This window comes from Phaenicophaeus curvirostris, chromosome 10 (genome assembly GCF_032191515.1).
Source record: "Phaenicophaeus curvirostris isolate KB17595 chromosome 10, BPBGC_Pcur_1.0, whole genome shotgun sequence".
Lineage (NCBI taxonomy): Eukaryota > Metazoa > Chordata > Aves > Cuculiformes > Cuculidae > Phaenicophaeus > Phaenicophaeus curvirostris.
Genome location: NC_091401.1, coordinates 25723158 through 25739018, shown reverse-complemented (window position 1 = coordinate 25739018; position 15861 = coordinate 25723158). Strand labels below are relative to the sequence as shown.

At 59.0% G+C, this 15861-nt stretch overlaps 1 protein-coding gene across 1 annotated transcript; it reads left to right on the top strand.

Annotated features, from left to right (window-relative positions):
* The first annotated feature begins 1749 nt into the window (after positions 1-1749).
* TSPEAR (thrombospondin type laminin G domain and EAR repeats) lies at positions 1750-14304 on the top strand. The gene is made up of 12 exons (XM_069864495.1): positions 1750-1899; positions 4404-4624; positions 4716-4954; positions 5084-5174; positions 5744-5900; positions 6306-6437; positions 7313-7545; positions 8528-8714; positions 10373-10602; positions 11128-11315; positions 11680-11781; positions 13285-14304. The coding sequence occupies exons 1-12, from the start codon at positions 1806-1808 to the stop codon at positions 13436-13438; spliced, it is 2028 nt and encodes a 675-aa protein (XP_069720596.1). The 5' UTR covers positions 1750-1805; the 3' UTR covers positions 13439-14304.
* The last annotated feature ends 1557 nt before the right edge of the window (positions 14305-15861 follow it).

Genomic DNA, 15861 nt, shown 5'->3' with positions numbered 1-15861 from the left:
GTGGGAGACTTCTCCAGATCCATCTGCTTGTGCAAGTCCTCTTAGGGCTCCGCTGCCAGCTCCCGAAGCCAGGCTTAACTTGACACATGTGTGGGAAATGTGGCGGCTCCGACTCTCATTTGTGCCGCCCTGCCCAGCGCCAGCCCTGCCGGCGGCCACGCTCCCACCAGCCGAGCTCACTGCTGCCTGCATCCAGGACGCCAGAAAGCATCCCCGAGGATGCAGGGAGCAGCTCGAGGGGCCGAGGCCGGCCAGGGAGATGGTTTGTACCCTCCACAACCCTCGCGGGAGGTCACTGGCGGTGGCTGCCCTGTGGGACTCCTGGCTCTGGGCAGAAGAGGCTTCCAGAGAAGACAGGAGGGTGATAAACTTTGTGTGGCCTCTTAAATGGCCCTAAATCCCTAAATTCAGCTCTGTCGTGTGTGGATCCCTGAAAGGTGGATCCTTTCCCGCAGAACAGACAGAGGCACTGAAAAAGATGGGCTGAGAGAGCTGGAGTTGTTCAGTCTACAGAAGAGAAGCCTCTGGGGAGACCTTAGAGCAGCTTCCAGTGCTGAAAGGGGCTCCAAGAAAGCTGGGGAGGGGCTTTCTTACAAAGCCCTGGAGTGACAGGACAAGGGGGAATGGCTTTAAATTGGAAGGGGGAAGATTTAGATGAGACATTAGGAAGAAATTCTTCACTATGAGGGTGGGGAGACCCTGGAACAGGTTGTCCAGGGAACTGCCCCATCCCTGGAGGGGTTCAAGGCCAGGTTGGATGGGGCTTGGACACCTGATCCAGTGGGAGGTGTCCCTGCCCATGGCAGGGGTGGGACTGAGTGGGCTTTGAAGTCCCTTCCAACTCAAACCATCCCGTGATCCAATGATTCTCTGCCTGCACCCCATGGGCTGTCCCCTCCTGGTGCCAGCATGGGGGGTTTTGGTCCAGCGAGGGATGCAGGGAGACCAGCAGCGAGGCTCATCCGGCTCCGACTGTTCCTCGTTGACGAAACCCTTGGTTTGTGACACAATTTTTGGCGGCTCATCCCAGCCATCCGTGTTCTGTCCTGGCGCTCGCCTTGGGGGGAGGCTGCGGGGACAGGGGGGTGGGAGCCTGTTTCAGTTGTTCAGGGAGTGGAAGTAACTCATTCTGCAGCTGGAGAAACCCAACAGAGTTTGAGTTTTTCCACTGCAGTCTCTCCTGTTTGAAGAGCATAACCTTGAGGGTTTCCAAAGCGATGCCTCCTTGCAGCAGGGCTGGGTCTGGTGCCCGCAGGCTGTGCCTCACCTGCCTAAGAATGTTTTGGGGGAGAAGCAGGCACCTTGTGGGGTCTGGGTTCTTCAGATAGGGCGGAGGGGTCAGAGGATCTCACCCCCGGTGCCGACTGGGATCGCGCTGCCCAAGACCCGAGGCTTTTAGGGGCAGGAAGGTTCCCACCTGGCTCTCTCTGGGCTGGGGTGAATCCGGAAAAATGAATCACCAAAAATGAAAGGAAACAAAGAGAGGAAAAAAAAAAAAACCTAATTAAATTATCCCTCCTCAGAGCCGCCTTCCAGAGGGTTGGGCAAAAGATAAAAGCTCTCCAAGGAGCTGGGACTCCTCCTCTCCCACCACCAACTTCTCATTTAAATGGTTCTGCACAGGCTGCAGCCGGCACTGCCTCCGCGGGCACCCGGATCCCCCGTTACCCACGCTGGGGGCAGCCGGGGTGGAGCTCAGCACCCCCGGACTATGCGAGAGCTCCGTGTGGGGCTGAGCCGAGCGGCGCGGAGGAGCAGGCGGCAGCGGGGTCCCGGTGGATGGACCCGCTGAGGGCAGCCCCCCAATGTCGGCTCTGCTGCTGCTGGGGGTTGTCCTCTTCCCCTGGGCCACCGGCGAGGGCTTCGGCCAGGGAGCCAGGACCTGGCAGCACTGCACAGGTAAGAGCCGGGGCAGGCGTCGAGACAGGTATCGCCCATGCTGGGAAACGCGCCGCGAGTCGTGTGTGCTCCCACGGGTGGGATGTCCTCTGCGCCACCGAGGCAAGCCACGAGCTCGGTTTTGGGGACAACGTGGGGTGCCCCGTGCGGGGCAGCCTCTGCCTGGCAGCCTGGCGCTGGGGTTTTGGTGCTGGGGTGCTGATGGATGGAGTCTCAGGGTGGCAGCACGGCGTGATGGGGGACAACCAGCCCTTCTCGGTGCCATGGAGAGAGCTGTGTGCCTGTCCCTGTGCCACGAGGTCTGCTCGCCCTGGGGACCGACATGCGGGGTGGGCTGGAAGGGGAAGTAGAGGAGCGCCATGAAGTCACCCCAGGAAAGTCCCTCCTGCCCCAGACTGCTCCCTGTGCTCTGCCAGACACAGCCCTCCAGCAGCAAAAGCTCCTGGAAGGTTTCTGTCCCACCACCCCAAGCTGAGGAGCTGGTGACTCCCACAGGGAATTGCTGAGAGCAGCCCAAGCCGAAGTCCCCATGCCCTGACCTTGGAACGGTCGGACTCGATGATCTAGTGGGTCTTTTCCAACCTGGTGATTCTATGATTCTACGACTCTGCCTTCCCATCCCCATCCCTGTGCCTGATGGTCCCTACAGTGAAACTTCAGCCCAGTTTTTGGGGCTCCTTTGGCACAAGCTCCAAGCCTGGGGCTTGTCTTGGTTTGATGGTGTCTACGTTTACATTTTATTCCAGCCTGTTGGGTGAAAGGAAAAGCTGAGAGAGGTCAGAGGGTTTCTGCCCACCACCTCCTGCAGATGCTCTGGGCTTTCCAGGGATGTCCCCGCTGTCCCCAAGCGGCCTCAGCTGGAGGGTTCTCGGATGCTTTGAGGCATCCGCAGGGTTGATCACCCCTGTGTCCCTCCTGCGGGTGCCAGGCTCGGCTCCCGGTGCAGCCCTGATGCCATCTGGCTGCAGCAGCCACGGGGCACACAGAGCTGGACCCCCCTGACTGCTCTCCCCGCCGTTACCCGCTGGCTGCGCTCACCTTGCGAGCGGTGACCGACACGGGACATGGATGGGAATGAACATCTTTGCGTTTAGGGATTTGGTTTTGATATCAGGAGTTGGTCCCTTCGCAGCCTCGGACACAGCCCCCAGCCCTATCCGAGCTGTCCCCTGGCTTGTCCCAGCCACCCTCGAGGCAGTCAGAGGCTCCTGAACCCCTCTGCAAATCCAAGATTGAATTCAGCTTGTGCTTTTTGCTGAGAAAAAAAGGGAACTGGTCATTGCCGGAGTCACGCGTTTGCAAAATAAGTCCTTTCAGATAAACATCCCCCACCAAGGCTTTGTTTGAGGAGCAGCTGAGGCGGGCGGGGGGATGCAGAGCTGGCAGGGTGGGCAGGACCTCGCTGGCATCCCTGCTCCAGGCAGGATGGAGCCATATGAGCAGCTTCCTCCTCGCTCTGCCCAGTTTGGCTTTGCCTTGGGTTGCCTGGAGGGAAATTCTTCCCCTCTCCAGCTGGTTTGGATTCAGCCACCCGCTGGTCCAGCCTGGCTCACAGCTCCCTCCCTCCCAGCTCTCCCGCTGCGCCCCAGCAGCCGAGATTTATTAGTACAAATAGGAGCCAAGAGCCCAGTCTCCCTGGGGATGGGATGCACGCAGGGGGGTTGAGTCTAGCCAAGTGCTGCTTCATCTTCTGGGCATCCCCACCGAGCCCCTTGGCTAGAGGTGCCACAGTCCTGCCAGGGGAGCATTGAAAAATAAGGCTGGGAAAGTCGGAGAAGCACTCATGGTGTGTGCAGCCCTTGCTGTGGCTGCGGGTGTGGGGGGTTTCACCTGGGTGATGCCCTAGGGAGGCGAACGGTATTTAATGAGTGGGTTTGGTGCCCACTGGGGAGAACGTGTGTGTGTGCGGTTAGGGATGGGTTCATCGAATCATCAAATCGTGGAATCATTTGGTTGGAAAAGACCTTTGAGATCATCGAGTCCAACCGTGCCTGCCCACCAGGTCCCTGAGCGCCTCATCTATCCATTAAACCCCTCCAGGGATGAGAGATCCACCACCTCCCTGCGCAGCCTCTGCCAGGGCCCCAGAACCCTTTCCATGAAGAAACTTTTCCTGATAATCCAAAGTAAACCTCCCCTGGTGCAACTTGAAGACATCTCCTCTCATCCTATCACCTGTCCCTTGGGAGAAGAGCCCAGCACCCACCTCACCCCAACCTCCTTTCAGGGAGTTGTAGACAGGGTTGGGGAAGCCTGGATGGGGACTGGAAGGAGGAGCACGGTGCCCCAGCGCCCCAGGGATGGGTGGTGGCTGCTTCCCAGTGTCCCCAGAGCAGGGACTTGGTGCAGACCCCAGGCAGGGGACAACGGGCTCCTTGGCCCCTCCAGGCTTCCAGTGCTGGAGACGCACTGGCTGCCTTGAGCAAGCTGGGACCCCATCCCACAGCGGGACAGGGTGGGATGGTCGCCTCCACCCTGACGTGCTCCGCTGTGTCTCGGCACAGACCTGCGGCCGCTGGACATCCTTTCGGAGGTGCTCCCCGCCGGCCGGCTGGCGCGTGGCATGAGGGTGTTTCAAGTGCAGGGCGTGCGCGGCTTCCAGCTCGCCGCCTCCAAGCCCCGTGCCCTGGGCTTCCCCGCCTCCCGGCTCTTCATCCACTGCGACCGCTTCCCCGAGGAGTTCTCCATCATCGTCACGCTGAGGGTCCTCAGCATTCCTGCCAAGGTAAGCGCCGCGACCGCGCACGGAGCTCTCGCAGCCTGGCCCTGCAGCTCTCCTGGCAGGCAGGTAGGCTTGAGTTGGTGCCCTCCCGCAGAGGAACGAGTACGTCTTCACGCTGATGGCGGAGGAGAGCCCCAGTGTGCTGGTGGGGCTGCGCTACGCCCCCGAGAAGCTCCACTTTCTCTTCTGGAGCCAGGAGCACGCCGGCGGCTGGCAGACGCGCGTCACCTTCCCCAACGTCTCTCTCTCCAACGACCAGTGGCACACGCTCATCCTGGCCGTCTCCGGCCAGTCCTTCTCCCTGACGGTGGACTGCAGCGTCCCCAAGGACATGTAGGTTGCGAGTGGCGCTGGGGGGCTCGGGAGAGCTGGCAGGGCGACGTTCCTCCACCAGCGTCTTCTCCAGCCTCCAGCAGAAGCCCTGAAGTTGTTGTCCCTTGCTTCTTCTCTGCCCGTCCGTAGGGTGGTGGAGACGCCGTTCCCAGCCTCTCTGTCGGTGAAGAGCGCCAGCTTCTACCTGGGCAACCGGAGGAGAAGGAAAGGCGTGTTCACGGTAGGAGCCCCACGATATGGGGCTGCTCGAGGGTGCTCGTGGCTGCGTGGGGCGAGCTGAAGCCCCTTCCCAAGCCCGTATGCTCGCAGGGCTCGGGCATCAGTGCGGGTCGGTGGTGGCCGTGGGTCCTGCTGCTGGGCTCGGGCCCCACGCGGCTGCAGGCACGCAAGGGGCAGTGCTGGTGACTGGTATTTAGTGGGATAAAGGTGTTTTTAAGAGAATGTGGCCGGTGCTGCAGTGGCAGGACAGCTGGTGGCACAGTCCTGTTGATAGAAAAGTTAGGGTAGTGCCTGATCCTGACTGATAGTGAAGAGCAGAGGAGGTGAAAACCATCAGGAACTGATGGGCCCCTTGCTAACACTCCCCTCGCTCCAGCTCTTCAGTTGGCCAGGATGGAGATCTTGGCATGCTGGGCATGTAACGAGGAGCTGATAAACGGAGACTCGTGGCCCAGGAGGTAGGGAAATCAACAAGACCGAAGAGGGAATTCCAGCGCGTGAATCACCTGCCGTTTCCATCTCTTGGTCTTGCTTTACTTGCTCTCCGTCCCACTGCTCCTGCTTTCCCAGGGCTTGCTGAGACAGCTGGTCCTGCTGCCCGGAGCCGATGCCACCCCTCGGATATGCCCCACCATGAACTTTAAAGTAGCGATGCTCTCTGTCCCCACCGTGCTCCAGGACCTCCCAGCGAAGCCTGTGAGCAACGAGGTGCTGGAATACCCCTACGGTCAGTAACGCCCCGTGGCGCGGGCTTGATCAGTCACCTTCTTATTTTGCTGAGGAAAACTCTTTGCTCGGGGCTGGGCACGGAGCAGGAGCGGAGGGGAAGGGGCTGTCCCCGATGTCCTCTGCTTCTCAGAGCGTGTGGGGTGGGATCCCCATCCAGCCCCTCTGGAGAGCCAGTTTGCCACTTGGCAGCACTTGGCTCGTGGTGGTAGCCCCATCAGTGCCATCCCCCATGGATTTCTCAGCTAGTGGCTTCCCAGCTCGGTGCTGGGATGTTTTCCTCATGCTCATCGTGACCACGGCACCAGGACAAGCTGCCCTCCCTGCGTGCGTGGGGATGAACCTTGCTGCCGCTTCTCCATCGTGGGTGCTAAGAGGTACCTGCCTTGCTCTTCTCTGCGCCCAGAGACCGACACCAAGGTGACGCTGGGGTCCCGTCCGCCCTGCACCGAGCAGGAGAAGGCACAGTTCTGGTTCAACGCCTTCCAGCGAGGGCTGTTCCTCTGCAACGGCAGCACCTGGATTTCCATGCTGGAAGGTACCAGTGTGCTGCGTGCTCTTGGGGATGGAGGGAGGCTCTTGCAGCAGAGGAGGAGCAGGGGTTTGTCCCTGGCAGCTCTTCAGGGTGGGATCCAAGTCTGGCAACAGCAGAATGAGGGGACTGGGGTGTTCCCCTGCCTCTCCCCTGCTTGGCTTGGCTTCACTTTGCTCTTGGTGCCCACATCAACACTTCCAGTGCAGCTCCAGATTCAAGCATCACTGCAACCAGCTCACTCACACAGCGCCTGCGTTATCTGTGTGTTATCTGCATTGTCCATCTGTGTTTTCCATGTTGTCCACCCCTCCTGGGGCTTCTCTGGTCACGAATGAGCCCCTGGTCTGTCCAAGTGGGGCAGTTGACCCCACGGAGAGCGGACATTAATTCTGTCTGAGTCCTCTCTAACGTCTTCCAGAGCTCATGCTGCCTCCAGCCAGAGGAACCCTCTGGTGTGGGGCTGCTGCAGGTGGGTTTGGGATAACCCAGCTGGTCTCAGCAGCCCAGGCCCTTTCACCGCAGGTCTTGGCTTCTCCTCCTCCTTGTTCTTTTTAGGATAAACATATAAACCCACTCTTTGAGCAGCAATCAAAATCCATGGTGTAGGAGAGCGCTCAGCAGAGCACTTGGCAGTCCTGCCTTCTGCTGGGGAGCAGACAGGGGTGGATGGGGCTGGACATGCTGCCTGGCGAGGAGGAGTTGAGCCTTTTCCAACCCTCTAGGGGCTTGGCCCTTCACCAGCAACACCACGACCTTCATTTCTTGCCCTGTAAAGCTCCACAGAGCAACAAGCTCCGCTCCGCTGCTCCACGGGGGGCACCTCTCCAAGCAGGGCCCCCCAGGTTTCCCCTCACCCCTCTTTTGTTGTGGTCCCCTAGTCAAACACCGGCTGGACTACGTGGAGGAGTACCAGGACTTGGTGACCAACTCGGAGACGATGGGCGTCGAGGTCTTCACCATCCCGAAGGTGGGATTGTTCGCAGCCACAGCCAACCGGCACACGCCACCGGGATCAGCCATCTACAAGTGGACCGATGGGAAGTTTGTGCTCTACCAGAACATCCCCACCTACCAAGCTCAGGCCTGGAAGTATTTCACCATCGGGAAGAAGGTGAGTCTGCCTGAAAGACTTAAAAGCACCTTCATATTTCAGTGTGTTAGACTGTGCTTGTCCAACGCTGCCTTCTTCTCTGAAGCCCTGAGTCTCAGGTGTGGTTTAGGGGGTGAATCTTTCTCTTCTGTCTTTGATGGGGTCAAGCATAAAGAGCTGGTAAGGGTCTGTCGTAAGGACTGATCATGGAATGGTTTGAATTGGAAGGGACCTTAACGATCATCTAATTCCAAGCCCCCTGTGATGGGCAGGGACACCTCCCACTGGATCAGGGGCTCCAAGCCCCATCCAACCTGGCCTTGAACACTCCTGCACTAGGCAGGAGGCTGCCCTGACTGTTTTCTGCCTCTGGGCTGTAGCCCTGTGCTTCTTTGTGGCCCGAACTAGCCGTATGAAACATGCTGGAGTGGTGGAACCAGCATCCCTCACCTCTGTGAACATCCCACTAGCTCCGATGTGTTCCCTGACTTGCACGAGGCCATCTCTGCTGCTGCGCGCTCGTCCCCAGCACGCACACGGCGGGGGAGGCTTCTTGGTCTGGAAAATGTTTTTTTCCTTATGGAATTGTTGCCATTATCATGGCCGTAGCTGATTTTTCATCTGAACAACCTTTCCAGACGTCCCTCCTGAGGAAGCTTGGAGCTCCCCACTTCCCCAGGGTTTCACGGCTCTGCTCCCCGTTCCCACAGCTGGTGGGACATCAGTGGCCACAGCACAGCTCTCCTTCTGCTCGGCTCCGACGCTGTGGCTGTGAGCTTTGTCCCTGCCATGCACGAAGACCCCACGGGCCGTTGGGTCCCTGCCCCACTTTGCATTCACGGGGCTGCTCGGGGACCCCGTCTTGCCCCCCACCAACCACCTCCATCCCTAGCCCTGCATCCCCTGGGTGCCTGTCCCCACCCATCCCATCTTCACCCTTCCCGTGCTTCTCTGTGCCCTTTGGAAGGAGAAAACCGAGATGTCCTGGCTTGTTATTTTTCAGGTCTTCCTAGCGGTGGCTAATTTTGAGCAGAATGGCAGGGGTCAGGAGTTCTCTGTGATCTACAAGTGGAGCCGCAGGAAAGAGAAATTCATCACCTACCAGAGGATCAGCACGCACAGCGCTAGGGACTGGGAGGCATTTGTCATTGAGGGAGAGGCTTTCCTCGCAGTGGTCAACCACAGAGAAGGTACCCAGCCCTTATGTTCTCTCTCGGCCCGGACAGACACCCTGGGGTGACACTGGGGACCACGACACCCCCCTCACCCTGCTTGAGAGCATCCTCCCATTTCTCTGGAAGCACTACAGCTCCTGCGCGTCTTTGCTGGAGCGCAGGGTGAAGCTGGGGAGGCAGCGTCCCTCAGGAAGGTCAAACCCTTGCAGACCCTCCCATTTTAGGAGAGAAAAGCACTCAAAGAAGTGGCTGATGCGGCCCCGCTCTGGATTTCTGACTGTGGGGGACACGACAGGAGTGGGGACGGTGACTTTGCTGAATCTCTCTGCTTCTTTTCATTTGTTTCCCCAAATGCTGGGGTGTTGAGGGCAGCTGCATGGGTCTGTGCCTTTGGAGAAGACAAAGACTTGGGCTTGTGGGCACACGGGGAGCTGAGGGAAGTGAGAACCTGCTGATATCCCTCCTTCTCTGGGCACCCTGCGGACGTGTGACCTGTTGGACCTCACCACAGCCAGTTTGGACAAGACCTACTCCTTTCAGTAGCCGTGCACATCACACAGGGGTTAAGACCATCAGGGTCAAGTCAAATGGGGGATGTTCCCCATGGGAAGGTGGTGGAGACTCATAGAATCATAGAATAACCAGGTTGGAAGAGACCCACTGGATCGTTGAGTCCAACCATTCCTATCAAACACTAAACCATGTCCCTCAGCACCTCGTCCACCCGTCCCTTAAACCCCTCCAGGGAAGGGGACTCAACCCTCTCCCTGGGCAGCCTCTGCCAGGGACCAATGACCCTTTCTGTGAAGAATTTTTTCCTAATGTCCAGGACTCAGTCCCTGAGGAGCTGCCACTTATCCACGTGGCCATTTCCCACCCCTCCTATTCTCCCTGCAGCCCTTCTTGCCAAAGTCTCTTCTATTGCCACGAGGATTGGCCATAAACCTCTTAAAACATGGTCCTGCTGCTGCTCAGTCACCAGAAACACCAGTGGGGCCAATGAGTGCTTAATGAGTACGGGGTGGGACGTGCTCCCCTCCTGTCCCAACGAAGCCGGCTCTTTATTAGAGGAACATCTCTGGCTGGAGGGATCGTCCCAAGCTGAAGGTGCAGAAAGGTTTTGGCTTTAGCTTTAAAGCCAGTTGGGTCCCACACAGACGTGAGGTCGAGATGCTTGAGCAGAGCCCAGGACCTGGATGGAGCATGAGCTTCGGTGCTGGTGGGCTCAGGCTGCGGCATCTCCTCCCTCTTTCTGGAGCTCACACCATCGGTGTGGATCCCAGGTCCCAGCTCAGGAGCTGAGCACAGGGACTTAGCAAAGGAGTGCTGGAAAACATCCGTGCGGTGCCGTTCAAGCTGTTCCATCCCACCCAGATGGACACTACACATGGACACCCTGTGGGACGCTGGCCTGGTTCTCCTGGTGCGGGTTCTCAGCACCCTCCCCTCCCTCCTCTGCCAGAGGCTGCTGCGAAGCTGCGACGTGGGAACAAGCTGCCAGCGGGTTCCATGGGGATGGAGGCTCTTGAGTCTCCTCGGCTGCTTCTTGGGGAGCCACTAGTCACCCCCAAACATCTTGGCAACCTGCTGGCTGAACCCTTTTCTGGGTCTTGTTTCTTACACGAGCCACGTGTTCCTTTTCCTCACGGTGCACGTCTGTCTGTCTCCTGCAGGGAACAACCACAACATAGACAGTGTGATCTACAGGTGGAACCCCAGGACAGGGTTGTTTGAAACCAACCAGACCATCCCTACCTCTGGAGCCTACGACTGGGAGTTTTTCACCATCGGGCCGTATTCTTTCCTGGCGGTGGCCAACACCTTCAACGGCACGTCCACCAGGATCTACTCGCACATCTACATCTGGCTCAGTGGCTCATTCCAGCTCTTCCAGTCCATCCTGGTAAGGCTTGGTCACGGATCAAACTCCACTGCTTGGTCTCTACGCTGGGTTTAGACAAACCAGGGAGTCATAGAATCATTAGGTTGGAAAAGACCTTTGAGATCATCAAGTCCAACCGTGCCTGCCCACTACTAAATCAGATCCCTGAGAACCTCATCCACCCATCTGTGAAACCCCTCCAGGGATGGGGACTCCACCACCTCCCTGCGCAGCCTCTGCCAGGGACCGAGAACCCTTTCTGTGAAGAAATTTTTCCTAATATCCAATGTAAACTTCCCCTGACGCAGCTTAAAGCCATTAGTCATTAGCTACAGATGCTCATCAGTCCTCTGGAGAGGTAGTCATAGCTTCCCACTGATTCTCCCACAGGGTTCAGTGGAACAAGGTTTTTTTTTCCCTTGGAGGGCTTTAGGGGTGGGTAACCTCTCCACTCTGTCTCCAGCGGGTCCCCCCACACCTCGCAGCATCCTTGCTGTGCTAAGTCTCATCTATATCCAGCTTCTCACGTGGCTTCCTTCCCCTCAGACCTTCGGTGCTGCTGACTGGGAGGTCTTCCACATCGGGGACAGAGTCTTCCTGGCTGTTGCCAACAGCCACAGCTACGACAGTGGGACGCCAGCCCCCTCCAACTTCTACGCCATCAACTCCTCCATTTACGAGCTGAACATCACGGCCCAGATGTTTGTCAAATTCCAGGACCTCCTCACCTACAGGTACGTGTGCACCTAAGGGTGCTGCTGCTCTGTCCGCGTCCTTCCCCAGAGCCAGCTGGGGGTCTCCTGGAGGGTTCCTGCAGGCTTACACATCTCCAGGAGCTGAGACTTGTTGGGAAGGCAGTGGGTCCTTGATCCTTGGTACTGGGTACCAAGATCCTTGGTACCCAATCCCAGTGAGAGCTAGGAGGAGGCTCTGGATTTGGGAGCAAGCGTGGATTTCCTTTCAGGAACAGCCTGGGAAGAGCCAGGCTTTCTGTGTCCCACCAGGGGGATGAGATCGGGGTGGGGTGGGCTGAGCCCTGTGGACACGCGGCCCCTTCCTTGGCCGCCTCACCTGCCCCTCTGCTTGCTTCATCCCCAGCGCCCTGGACTGGGAGTTCTTCTCGGTCGGAGACGACTCTTTTCTGGTGGTAGCAAACTCCTTCGATGGCTTCACCTTCTCCGTTAACAGTATCGTCTACAGGTACCGCTGTGGGAGGGTGGTTGGGTGGCTGTTCCCACTGGGAACGACCCTGCTGGGAGCCCAGCGTGGGGGCAACCTCTGCAGATCCTGGTGCCTCTGCCCAGGGAGACAGGCAGGAGGTATGGATCTGCTGGAGGGCAGGGAGGCTCCAAAGGGATCTGAACAGGCTGGACCGCTGGGCTGAGGCCAACGGGATGAGGGGTAACAAGGCCAAATGCCAGGTCCTGCACTTGGGGCACAACAACCCTGAGCAGTGCTACAGACTAGGAGAATCACAGAATCACAGAATCACAGAATAACCAGGTTGGAAGAGACCCACTGGATCATCGAGTCCAACCGTTCCCATCAAACACTAAACCATATCCCTCAGCACCTCATCCACCCGTGCCTTAAACACCTCCAGGGAAGGGGACTCAACCACCTCCCTGGGCAGCCTGTTCCAGTGCCCAATGACCCTTTCTGTAAAGAATTTTTTCCTAACGTCTAGCCTAAACCTCCCCTGGCGGAGCTTGAGGCCATTCCCTCTTGTCCTGTCCCCTGTCACTTGGGAGAAGAGGCCAGCATCCTCCTCTCCACACCCTCCTTTCAGGGAGTTGGAGAGAGCAATGAGGTCTCCCCTCAGCCTCCTCTTCTCCAGGCTAAACATCCCCAGAAGTCTGGCTGGAAACTGCCTGGAGGAGAGGGACCTGGGGGTGTTGGTTGACAGCGACTGAATATGAGCCAGCAGTGGCCCAGGTGGCCAAGAAGGCCAATGGCATCTTGGCTTGGATCAGAAACGGCGTGGCCAGCAGGTCCAGGGAGGTTCTTCTCCCTCTGGACTCGGCACTGGTGAGACCGCTCCTCGAATCCTGTGTTCAGTTCTGGGCCCCTCACCACAAGAAGGATGTTGAGGCTCTGGAGCGAGTCCAGAGAAGAGCAACGAAGCTGGTGAGGGGGCTGGAGAACAGGCCTTATGGGGAACGGCTGAGAGAGCTGGGGGTGTTTAGCCTGGAGAAGAGGAGGCTGAGGGGAGACCTCATTGCTCTCTACAACTCCCTGAGAGGAGGTTGTGGAGAGGAGGGAGCTGGGCTCTTCTCCCAAGGGACAGGGGACAGGGCGAGAGGGAATGGCCTCAAGCTCCGCCACGGGAGGTTTAGGCTGGACATTAGGAAAAAAAATTTCACGGAAAGTGTCATTGGTCCCTGTCCGAGGCTGCCCAGGGAGGGGGTTGAGTCCCCTTCCCTGGAGGTGTTTAAGGCACGGGTGGACGAGGTGCTGAGGGACATGGGTTAGTGTTTGATAGGAATGGTTGGACTGGATGATCCAATTGGTCTTTTCCAACCTGGTGTTTCTGTGATTCTGTTTCTGGAGAGCTTCCTGGGCAGGAATGACAAGCCCCAGTGAGGCACATCCCAGCCTGAACCGCAGCAAGCAGGTCAGAGGTGTCAGCCCTGTGGTTCGGCTCTTCTGCCCCCTTCAAGGTGCCCGTTTGTGGCTGAGGAGCTAACTGCCCTCCCCGTGCAGGTGGCAAGGCTATGAAGGCTTCGTGGCGACCCACCACCTCCCCACTGTCGGCTGCAGAGACTGGGAGGCGTTCCACACCACCGAGGGCTCCTACCTCCTCTACTCTAGCGCCAAGGAGCCGCTTTCCAAGGTTCTCAAGCTGAAAACCACCTGAGCTGGCTGAGACGCGCTCGGCTGGGCGTTGAGGGGAAGATGGACCATGGAGCCCAGGAACGGCTGCAGCCCCGCAGCTGGCAGAAGCTCCGCAGGAGAGGGAGGAGGGGAGCTTGAGGGCTCCTTCCAGCCTTGTCTGGGATCTGACAAAGGGGCTGGGCCCCTGCTTTGATGCTGTTTGTCCTGGGCAAGCTCTCCTGCCACACTCCAGAGCCACGTCCTGCTCAGGGTGCCTGGTGCCCAAGCCCTTCCCTGGGCTCGCTGGGACCTACGAGGGACCTAGAGCTGCCGTTCGTTGTGGCCAGAGCTTGCAGAAAGCCAAGGAAGAAAGAAACTGAGCAGAGCATGTGCTGCCGGGGTGGGCGCGTGGCAAGGAGGAGGAAAAGAAGGGAGAAATGGGGAGAAAAAGGATGGCTGGGGTGCCTGGGGCTGTGATGCTGCTGAGGACCCCTCTGTTTGACGTTGCCCTCCAGGCTTCATGTGCATCTTGGGTGGCTTTTCCACCCCCTCCCACTATCCTGGGTGCCTGCCCGCGCTCCCACGCCACCGGGGCTGCTTTGGGTCGTCCTCGCTGAGGGATGCGCAGACTCGATGATCCGGTGGGTCTTTTCCAACCTGGTGATTCTATGATTCTATGATTGTACAAACCCACCGACGCATCCCAGCACCAGTGCTGGTCTTTGCACCCCTTTGCGTGAGGTCAGCGACTACTGAGCAAACCTGCTGTGAGCTGCGACCCATCCAGCTACCCGGGGGCCTGGGAAAGAGCCTGGACTGCTCCAGGGGAAGCTGTGGTCTCTCCTCTTTTCCTTGGCTGTGCTGGGGGACTCTTGCTTCACCAGAGCTCTAATAAACTCTGTGCACCCACCCTTGGTCCCACGCGCGTGCTGCGGGTACCCCAGCTGCTCTGCCCCTGGCAGAGGCTTCTCACCACGCAACTAGAGGTGGGGACGCGTCTGTGGCCTCTCCTGAGCGGCCCAGAGCATCGTTCAGCCTCCTCCCCATCCCTGCTGCCTCTCCTGCTGCCTTCCCCCAGGTCCCGGAGAGCCCCCGAGAGGTGCCAGCCCCCCACTCCGAGAAGGGGATGGGGATGGGGGCAGCACAGCCTGAGCCAGCCCAGCTCCAGAAGAGCTGCCTCCTCCCCCAGCCCTGCTAGAGAGAACCGTTTCTTGCTTATGAAACAAGGTAGAACTCAATTTGCTTCCATCGCGCTGAGCCATGAGCAGCATCTTTAATTGGGCCCTGAGGACAGGTGAGAAAAGGCAGGAGGTACCCAATGAGATGCGGAGGGCCCGCTGGCCCCGCTCGAGGCAGGCTGGGCTTGGAGCCCCTGATCCAGCGGGAGGTGTCCCTGCCCATGGCACGGGTGGAACTGGATGAGCTTTAAGGTCCCTTCCAAGCCAAACTATTCTATGATTCTGTGATTGGTCAGGCTGGGGTGGAGATCCTTCATGGAGGGGGAGGATGGGGTGGGACCCTGGGAAGCCCAGGGAGCCTTTCACCTGGGAATGACATTGTCTGTGGTGATCTCACTGGGAGACCAGTTAAGCACTGAATCGTTATCCCTCTGGTATCAAGTGCCCTCCTGATAATGGCATCCCCCTGGTAACAGCATCCGTTGTTGAAGTACCGGCATCTCTCAGACACGAGCATCCACAGGGTACCACTCGGGGGATGCTGGTACCTGAGAGGGACGCTCATACCTGAGGGATGCCGGTACCCGGGGAATGCTGGTACCTAATGGGGATGCTGGTACCCAAGGGATGCTGGTATCTGATGGGGATGCTGATACCTGAGGGATGCTGGTACCCGAGGGATGCTGGTACCTGATAGGGATGCTGGTACCTGATAGGGATGCTGGTACCCGAGGGATGCTGGTACCTGATGGGGATGCTGGTACCTGATGGGGATGCTGGTACCTGATGGGGATGCTGGTAGCTGATGGGGATGCTGGTACCCGGGGGATGCTGGTACCTAATGGGGATGCTCATACCTGAGGGATGCTGGTACCTGATGGGGATGCTGGTACCTGATGGGGATGCTGGTACCGGATAGGGATGCTGATGCTTGGGGGATGCTGATGCCCGGGGGATGCTGCCCGCGGCCCTGCCCGGGGGTGCTGCACTGTGCATCGCGCTTTCGCAGGGCAGATCCAGTCACGCTGCCCCGGGATCCCTCTGGTTCGGCAAACGCCGGGACCTGCCAGCCCGGTCTCTCCCGGGGAAGCCGGGATGCACTTGGCGACGCGGATTCGCCCCGGCCCCGGCCCCGGCTCCGTCCCACCCGGGGAGGGTGGGGGGCGATGCCCAGACCCGGTCCCTGCCCCGGGGTCCCGGGGTCCCGCGGTCGGTCCCTTACCGGCTCCGCTCCGGTTCGGCTCCGCGGCTGCTCCTCGCGGGGCGGGGCCGGGCTGAGCATCCCCGG